The 10,208-nt window shown below is 32.9% G+C and overlaps 1 protein-coding gene across 2 annotated transcripts; it reads left to right on the plus strand.

Moving 5' to 3' along the window:
* On the plus strand, positions 19–1,967 carry LOC107638878 (F-box protein At5g49610). Of its 2 annotated transcripts, XM_016342280.2 has the most exons (2): positions 20–470; positions 615–1,967. In XM_016342280.2, exon 2 carries the CDS (start codon positions 738–740, stop codon positions 1,650–1,652), a length of 915 nt encoding a protein of 304 aa, XP_016197766.1. In that variant the 5' UTR covers positions 20–470; positions 615–737; the 3' UTR covers positions 1,653–1,967. The 2 variants fall into 2 exon arrangements, with proteins under 2 accessions (XP_016197764.1, XP_016197766.1); XM_016342278.2 differs by having other exon boundaries at positions 19–1,967.

Below are 10,208 nucleotides of genomic sequence, written 5' to 3' on the forward strand. Positions count from 1 at the left end.
TCAGCGAAAAGAGAACCAAAAAGAGAGAAGAAAGTTTTGAGTTTTGACCGCTTATTTTCCGTTTGCGTGTCGCATATTCCGTTGACGTGTCCCTCTTCATCCTTCGATTCCCTTCTCACACTGTTTATCTTCCGTTTTCCTCTTTCCTTCTCATCACTTCACAATACTCAATTACTCATTCCTACTCATTCGTTCCTTTGCCCCTCTTCTCTTCTCACTTGATCCAAATCTCCCTCTTTTTCGTCTTCTTCACTTTAATATTAATCTATTCCTTCTTCCGTATGCGTCTTCTCTCAAGAAATTAATTTTGACAACTCAATTTTCCTCATCCCTTCTTCTCCTTTCTCCCAATGTTAACGCCAATTGAAAACCCCATTTTTTCCCATCCCAAAAAGCTGAATCCTTTTCTCTCCATTTCCATCATCATCAGATATCCGTAATTTCAATTTTTGGGTTTTTCTCTGGTTCCGGTAAGCAAAGTTCGAAACTTTACCTTGTTTTATTGGGCCCCCAGATTTTATTTTAGTTTTTCAATTTGTTTGCATATTTTTAAGGTTTCGTTTGTTATGGATATTAGAGGGGAAGGGATTTTCCCTGATGAGGTGGTTATTCAGATTCTTGCTAGGTTACCTGTGAAGCCGCTTCTTAGGTGCAAAACAGTGTGTAAGCTTTGGTATAAATTGTTATTTGATAAGTATTTCATTCAAGTTTACAATGAGGTGTCAAGGAAGAACCCTATGATCCTTGTTGAGATTTCAGACTCATCATCAGTCTCCAAGTCTAGTTTGATCTGTGTTGATAATTTGAGGGGTGTATCTGAATTCTCACTAGACTTCTTGAATGATAGAGTTAAGGTTAGAGCATCTTGCAATGGCTTGTTGTGTTGCTCTAGTATCCCTGATAAGGGTGTGTTCTATGTCTGCAATCCTGTCACTAGGGAATTTAGGTTGCTTCCCAAGAGTAGGGAACGGCCTGTGACGAGGTTTTATCCGGACGGAGAAGCGACTTTGGTTGGCTTGGCTTGTGATTCTATGTATCAGAAGTTTAATGTTGTCTTGGCCGGTTGCCATCGCACTTTTGGCCATAGGCCTGATGGGAGTTTCATATGTTTGGTGTTCGATTCGGAGATGAACAAGTGGAGGAAGTTCATTTCCTTTCAAGATGACCATTTTACTCACATGAATAAGAACCAAGTTGTTTATGTCAATAATGCTCTTCATTGGTTGACGGCTAGCGCGACTTACATACTTGTGCTTGATTTGAGTTGTGATGTTTGGAGGAAGATGCCGTTGCCATATGAATTGAGTTACAGGGTGGGGAATAGGATTTATCTCTTGGACTTTGATGGCAGCTTGTCAGTTATTCAAATTTCGGAAGCATGGATGAACATATGGGTGCTAAAAGATTACTGGAAGGATGAATGGTGTTTGGTGGATAAGGTAAGTCTGAGGTGTATCAGAGGAATGGTGCCGGGCATTTTCCCTATAAGCCAGACGGGCGAATACGTCTTTCTTGCGACTCATAAGCAGGTTTTGGTTTATCATCGCAGGACTCAGGTTTGGAAAGAAATGTACTCTGTGAAGTATAGCTCAACACTGCCATTGTGGTTTTCGGCACATGCTTATCGCAGCACGATGTTCTCATGTAACTGAGGCACGGCGGTTAGTGAATACGATAGATAAGTTCTGTACATACATTTCTAGTTGCAAAGTTGTTTACACTCATTTTAGCCGATTTTATTTGCTGAAGATGTTTTACATTTCAGGTACAGCCTTATTATTTTTAGAACAGTGATTTTGGATCTGTTAAAATCATAGCACAATGTTCTTGTGTAGCTTGTAGGTGTTGCTACTTTCATTGAGTAAATTTTGTACATATATTTCTAGTTGCAAGTATCTGATACTCATATTTATTCTAAAACTATTATACTGTTTGTAATTGCAGCTCTACTAATATTTGAATACCATCTAATTGATTGTTTTTTCTTTTTTTTTTCACTGCAAAGCTGAAAACTGTGGTGATATTTCTCTATCAAATAAATACTGAAGTAGATTTTTTAAATGTGATAGAATTATTATTAGTCAGTTGACTCAGTTATTTATTGTTTGTACTAATTTTGTGTTATCTGATTATCATCTCAAGTTATTTATTATCAAAGACTTGCTCCTGCAAATATTCATGTCATGGTTTTGTCAAAAATGGTTTGTGCAAATCATTATGTTATATAACATGCACATGCATACTGAAAAAAGAAAATCATATCATAACAATTGTGTTAACATTCTTACTTTTGAAACTATTGTCGTAATCAATCATGACAAAGCCAAGTGTTGTTTGTTACACTAAATTCTTCAATATGATAACAATATTCCCATTTGTTCGCTACTTATCCCTCCAATAATGTGTTTGATTTGGCCATGTGGGCTAGATTTTTTTAATAAATTAATTGAAATCCAATTATTGTTGTATAACATTAACTTAAAGATATCATTTACATTTATTTTATTTTATTCATTGACCATATGCAAAATAAATACATTGAAATGATAGACTTATTTTGTATGATGTATATTTTAACCTTTGGGCCTATCTTCTTGCAAAAATTGTACACCAAATGACACAAACAACTTAAAAGGAAAACCTACGGTAGACAATTACAAAAAAAAGAGAAGAGAAGTGTATCTATTTATGGGGGGAATGTGTATTGAATTAGATAAAAATTAGAATAGTGCAATTTTTTTTTCCAGTAGAAATAGGTTGTATAAAGAGTTTTCTAATTGAATCGGTTGCTGTAGAAAGAGTAAAATTGAATTAAAAATAAGTGACTATAAAGTTTTCTAAATAAAAATTAAACTAAATGTTTTTTGAACTACAAATTTAGTCTATATTTAAAAGAGTTATGTTACATGTACAAGTGTTTTTGTATAATTAAGTTTGTGCAAGTCCAGCCACAAAAAATACTAGCATACATCACTATTTTTTTTCGTGCTCTCTGTAGTACACAAATTTTTGTTTAAAATTACAAAAATTTATTGATGTAATACAAATTTATCGATATAGCATATAAATTTTTGCATATAACACACAAATTTTTGTGCTTATTATTTTTTCTATGCTGCATGGTAGTGTGTAACACAAAAGCATGAGTCAAGAGATGTGTTTTTCAATGGTATGAGAGAAAAGAGATCGATGTCTTAGTTACACAGTGATTTCTAAAAATCGGACTTACCAAATTATATTGTTTAACTTTTTTAAAAAGAATCACAAATCGAGCTAATCGATTTACATTTTTGAAAATTAAAAAAAATATATTGAAATCAGATTCTCCAATTTTTATTTTTAAAAGTAAAAAAAAATGTAAAAATATAAATGAAAAGGTTCGATTTGTAACTTATTTTTTCTCTTCAAACAAATTAGATTGTCTAATTTGATTAATATTAATTTAAAAAAATAATTCCATATCAAACAAAAACACCCAAACTTCCAACAATAATTTATTGCACACATATTTAATCATTATAAACAAAATTAGCCAAATATTTGCTGTAAATGTATTTTGTTAGTTGGGTGAGTCAATATTTTGAAGATATAATTCTTTAAACTTTTTTGTGTTGTATATTAAAATTTCTATGTTATGCACTAAGATTTTTGTGCTGTATACCAAAATTTATGTGTTGTGCGTATTTCATTCGTACAATATATAAATTTTTGTATATAACACATAAATTTTTGCACATAGTACAATTTTTTTTTTTTGTGAATGTATTTTGTTAGTTAGATGGGTTAATGTTTTGGGTATGTAATTTTCTAAAAATTTGTGTTGTATACCAAAATTTATGTTTTGTGCATATTTCATTGATACAGTATACAAAGTTTTGCAGATAGCACACAAATTTTTGTGTGAATGTATTTTATTTGTTGGGTGAGTTAATGTTTTGAGTATGTAGTCCTCCAAAAATTTCTACACTTTATATCAAAATTTTTGTGCTATGCTCTAAGATTTTTGTGTTGTAAACCAAAATTTATATGCTATGCGAATTTCATTGGTTGGGAGAAGAAGATGAAGACGACAAGGACGATAATGATGATAATAAAAGTTGAGGAATAAAATGAAAAAAAGAAATTAAACAACAACAACATCGTCAAGAAAAAGATAGCAATGGCGGCAGCGACAATGTTGATGGCAATGGCAACAGCAACGACGACAACGACGTTGAAAAAAAAGTGCGCATAAGAAGAAGATGAGGATGACGACGACAACGAAGAAAGAGGAAGAGGAGGAGAAAGAAGAGAAAACACGTAAGGATTTGATTAAAAACTTGGTTTAAAAAATGTTTAGGCGCCTATGGATCTAAAAAATTTTGACAGTGGGGACAAAATTTATATATCATGACAATAATTTTTATAATAAAAATATTATATGTACATAAAAAATCAGCTATCAAATAATCTATTAACCATTATGTATTTGTGTATAAATACATGCATTGTTTAACTCATTTTTAATGTGTATTTTATATTTTAATATGTATTTTATACGAGTAGCTATTTTTTATGTACATATAGCATGATTATTGTTATGATTATATTTTATTATTGTAAAATACGATTAGTCTTCAAATTATCTAATTTTACAAATTAAAACACTAAAATAGTAATTTAAATAATAACATATAATTTAAAATTCTATTTCTTTAGGTTTTATATTTTAAAAAAATTAAGTAATTTTTTCTTTGATAGTACAATCGAAAATTTTCTTTCTATATATATCACTAAACAATTATTTAAAAATTCACTTCCTAATACAATTAGAATTCGACTCTTATTAATATTTATAGTTAAAAAAATTCTTTCAATTAGCGTAGTTATTACGAAAAAACTAAAGCTAATTTTAAAAGAAGATAAATAATATTTTTGCAAGTGAATTTCTAAGAAAGAACACAAATCTCGTTAAAATTGAGAATTGATCATTTTGACAAACATCTAAATGAAAGTCTTAAATTGACTGTTAAGTACCGAAAAGTGAGTAAAAAATTATTGTGAGATCAAATTTAATAATTTAATGAAGGTAATAAATATTACTATTATGTACTATTCAAAAAATTCCAAATTATAGCGAAGACGCTTGCCCCACAAGTGTATGCTTAAAACCGTCACTGTACACCTAGCATTTCTCTATTCTAAAATTTTAAGAGATAAAAAAATTAATTGATACGGAAAGAAAAATAAACAAAAACATGAATTGAAATTGAATAAAAAATAATTAAAATTGAAATAGAAAAACTAAAGGATAAGCTGGAATTGAATGCAAATAGAATTACTCTACTTTTTATTCAATTTTTTGATTTAATAAGAAATGAACTCCTCAATCTAATTTGTCCATACTATAATTTGGAAATTGAATTGAAAGAACTCACTCAACTTTCTACCAAATTCACCGATATAACAAGAGAAAGACTCACTCAACCTCACTTGTCCATATCATAATTTCATCACGAAATTAAAAAATATTTTGACACTCCTCTAGTTACTCTATATTATGACTACAATAGTTTAGGAGATATTTATAACCTCTTATTAAGTCAAAACAAAAAAAAAATCCTAAACCCACAAAACATAAAATCCAACTTAGTAACTAAATAAACAAAATTAAATTGAACATTCTAAAAATATAAATTAATAACTTCTAAATAATACTTGAAGTCTTTATATTATGAATATTTGAAACACGTATCATTCTCTTTCTCTTCAAAAAAATTCGTCCTCAAATATTATAACTGGAAAAATAGTGTATGAAAAGAACAAATGCAAGAAAAATAATTTCAATTTTTTTTTTCTTTTTTTTGTTTGGGTAAAGTATGTTTTTTTCTTAACATTTGTGATTTTTTCAAAAATATTCCTAACGTTTAATTGTATTCAATTTTGTCTTTAATGTTTTCGGTTTGTATTAAAATTACTCCTGGATGTTAATTCCATTTGAAATGTTGGGGACAAAATTAAAAACGTTTAGGGATGATTTTGAAACAAATAAAAAACGTTAAGGATAAAATTGAATAAATCAAACACGTTAGAGATAAAATTGAATAAAATTAAACGTTAGGAGTATTTTTAAAAAAAATTACAAACCTTAGGGACAAAAAGTATACTTTACCCTTTTAGACACAAATACAAAAGACAAGAACGACAAAAACACAAAAAATGATGCGAGAGATATTGGAATTCTTTTTTTTTTTTACACTAGAAGAACAAATATAGATTAATAAGAATTAATCTAATACTTAAAAGTTGATACCAAATGATATGAAAAAAAGATAAATAAAAGACATGAATTGAAATTGAATAAAAAAGATATATTGAAATTGAAATAGAGAAAAAAAAGGTTGAAATTGAATACAAATAGAATACTCTACTTTCTATTCAATTTCTTGATGTAACAAGAAAGGGATTCCTCAACCTAACTTGTCGATACTATAATTTAGAAATTGAATTAAAGGGACTCACTCAACTTTCTACCAAATTTCCCGATGTAACAAGAAGTGAACTTACTCAACTTCACTTGTTCACACTATGATTTTATCACGAAATCAAAAAGTGCTTTGGCACTCATCTAATTACTCTATATTACGACTATAATAGTTTAGGAGTTATCTATAATCTCTTATTAGGTTAAAACAAAAATAATTTTAAACCCACAAACATAAAACCCAATTTAGTAACGGTTACGAGGGTTACCTGAAATTGGGTGGTATTTGGGCCTAGATGTAAGGTCCAAATTTTTTCTGAGGCAGCATCCGACTTGTATTAGTGCTGAGGTGCCGCTGTCTGAGTTCCTCGTGAGGAGGTGGGTGGTGATACCTGTAAGAAACTCTGATGTTTGAGTTAGCAAGGATTTTATGCATGTTTTTAGTAGATGGGGTACTGAATATATCTAAAGGTGTTAGTATATTTATAATAGAAAAGATAACTACCTTTTAGAGTATTTCCACCTTTAATGGTGGATAACTATTCCATTTTTCTAGGGAAGTTGTTGAAATCTCCCTTCTAGATAAGTGAAAGATATCTTAAGAGTTAATTACTTATTCAAATAAGTAGAGCTGAATTGTCATCGTCGCACCCGATCTCTATGAAATCGGGTAGGTGTAATAATTAAATCTGTTGAATGAGTTTCTGGTTATATCTTTTGGGCCAGAACATGAATAATAACTAAATAAACAAAATCAAAATATATTAAATTAAATTGAATATTCTAAAAATATATACTAATAATTTATAAATAATATTTAAATTTTTTATATCACGAATATTTGAAACATATATTTTTAATTAATTAGGAGAATCAATTACAATCGTAAATTATTTTTTCTATTTAAAATAGTACTCGTAAGCATTATTTTGATGGAAGTCAATTTGATTTGGAAGAAGTTTTGTTGTCTTGGAATTGAGCATGATGCAACATTTTCAATTATCTACTAGGATATGTAATATGTTGATAATTAATTGAGAAAATCCAAGGCCAAAAGCCCAAAACACATTGGGCAGCGCTCCATGGGGAAAAGAGAGGATTTGGCCAAAACTCATGAGTTTCGGTTCAAATGCAAACTCATATAATTCCCGGTTTCTGTTGTGTGCAAAGGATGCAACTACCACCCACATATGCACCTTACCCAATTTTGATTTAATTGTCACGGTAAATTTTAGAAGGTTAAATTTAATAGTGTTTGTATAGTTTTCTGAAGTGTTTGAGAATATTCTAAATGGTTCCGAAACGTTCTAGAATGTCCTAGAAGGTTCCGAAATACCCTATAAGGTTCTAAAAGACTCTGAAAGGTCATATAGTATTCTAGAAGAGTGTAGATATATATAGAAATATAAAGAGTGGAATGAAATAATCTAAAAACATTTAACAAGTTATGGTAGGATAGATATTTATAAAGAAGGCTCTAGATGATTAATCTGGACCGTTGATTAGATTTAATCCTAACCACCCATTGAGGAAGTGGATGGCAAATAGGGGTGAGAGTTAGAGTTTGTGTGTGTGTAAATCATTTGTAACAAACACTTGAGCAATAAAGTGTTCTTCCACCAAAGCTTCCTTTCTCTTGTGTTCTCTTGTATTCTTAGCTTTTTTGCTAAGTATTGAAGGTTAAGCTAACTTGGTCTTAGCTCAAGAGGTTGAGCAAGTCTGAGTGCCGGCACAGTAGTGTTGGAGTGTGTCCAATGTCGTGACAATTTGGCATCAGAGCAAGGTTCGAGAGGGAGCACAAGTCGCTTGTGGGTATGGCTTCTAGTATCACTATGGAGCATGTTGAGTCTCAAAGGGGAAGGAATGCTATTCCTTCTCAATGGGGAGGCAAGAAGGTCCGTTCTTCAGGTGAGCCTAGAGGTAAGGACTCTAACTTCTTAGAAGAGAGAGTTTCTGTATTGGAGAATGTTCTATCCTCTATGAATGAGCATTTCCAAAGGATAGAACATGATAAGGAGACCCTCGAGGCTCACGTGTTAGGAGAACTAGATGCTTTCAAAGAAAACATGCTCCAAATCGAAGAGAAGCTTAAGAATTCCTTAAAGCTATTTGAGAAAGTTTGAGTTTGGTTTGAGGAGGCAAAATCTCAACCAACCATTATAAGGGAGACGACAAAGATTGATCTCCCCAAGCCAAAGGAGTTCAAGGGCGTAAGGGACGCTCGCGAGGTGGAAAACTTCCTATGGCAAATGGAGAGGTACTTCGAAGGGCAAAGGGTGGTCGAAGAAATAATAAAGGTACGTGTTCACACCCTGGGTCGAGCTATCCGACCCGAGATATTCAGTAACAAAGCAACCGACCTCTTCAGGTCAGGCTATCCGACCTCTTCTCAAAAGAGGTCGGCCAAATCGACAGAAAAGCCTAGTAAAGGGTCCAAATAGAGGAACACGACCCAAATTCAAAGGCAGTCCAAGCCTATAGAGATAAGGGCGGTTCCCTTGAAGATAAGCTGACCTCAACTCAAAGATAAAGATAAGATAAGATAACTAACTTATCTTATCTAAAAAGGTCACTCCACACCATTATAAATACACTGGAGCACCCAGGTATAACTCATACTCTGATTCTACAATAAACCTGCTTAATACCCGTGCTAAATTAAGCATCGGAGTCTCTTGCAGGTACCCCCCACCCTCCAGTGACCACGGATCAGAAGTGAAGCCAGTCCAACAAGTCAGACACAATAGCTCCGGCCGTCACCAGCCAGTTGGACACGTCATCTCCGACCAAAACAGAAGATCTCATCCGAGATCGGCCTACAGTTTCAGGTAACCCTCGGAACATTGGCGCCGTTACTGGGAAACCTGGAAGTCATCCCATCATTATGGCAGACGACCATGACAACGACCATGATTCAGATCTAGAGGATAGAACACCGCACAAAAATACGGACACTACACCAAAAGATACTCCGGAATCTAACGAAGACAAAAACTCATCACATCCGGGAGTAATAGAAGTGCTTCAAGATTGTCTAAAGCAACTTGAAAAAGAAAGCCAGCATCAACGAGAAGTTGGCAAGGATCTACAAAGAGAGGTAAGGAGACGTCGAGAGCTAGAAGATAAAATCCTACAACTCGAAGCCGATCTCAAAGCAAAGGCTACCCAGACCACCCCTGAGGACAATTCACGCAAAGATCAAGATCCATTCACTAGGGACATCATGAAAACTAAAATTCCTAAGGACTTCAAACTCCCGGATATGACTCTACAGATCCCAACCATCACCTCAGCAACTTCAGAAGCAGAATGTACCTCACCGATGCCTCGGACGTATTTCGCTGCAAAGCTTTTCCAACGACCCTCACAAAGACAGCAATTATATGGTTCGACAACTTACCTCCTAAGTCCATCTCAAGCTTTGACGACCTAGCTAAAAAATTTCTGGCCAGATTCTCCATCCAAAAAGACAAGGCCAAGCACGCCCCCAGTCTACTAGGAATCAGGCAAGGAGATCGGAAAAGTCTTCGCAACTACATGGAGAGATTCAACAAAACATGCCTAGACATACAAAACTTGCCAACAGAGGCCGCCATCATGGGCCTCATCAATGGCCTACGAGAGGGACCTTTCATTCAATCTATATCGAAGAAATATCCCACGTCTCTAGATGAGGTAGCGAGCGGAAAAATATATCAACATGGAAGAAAACTCTCGGTTGGGAGAAACCTCAAAATTCGGATTC

Source organism: Arachis ipaensis, chromosome B04, assembly GCF_000816755.2.
Source record: "Arachis ipaensis cultivar K30076 chromosome B04, Araip1.1, whole genome shotgun sequence".
Classification (NCBI taxonomy): Eukaryota; Viridiplantae; Streptophyta; class Magnoliopsida; order Fabales; family Fabaceae; genus Arachis; species Arachis ipaensis.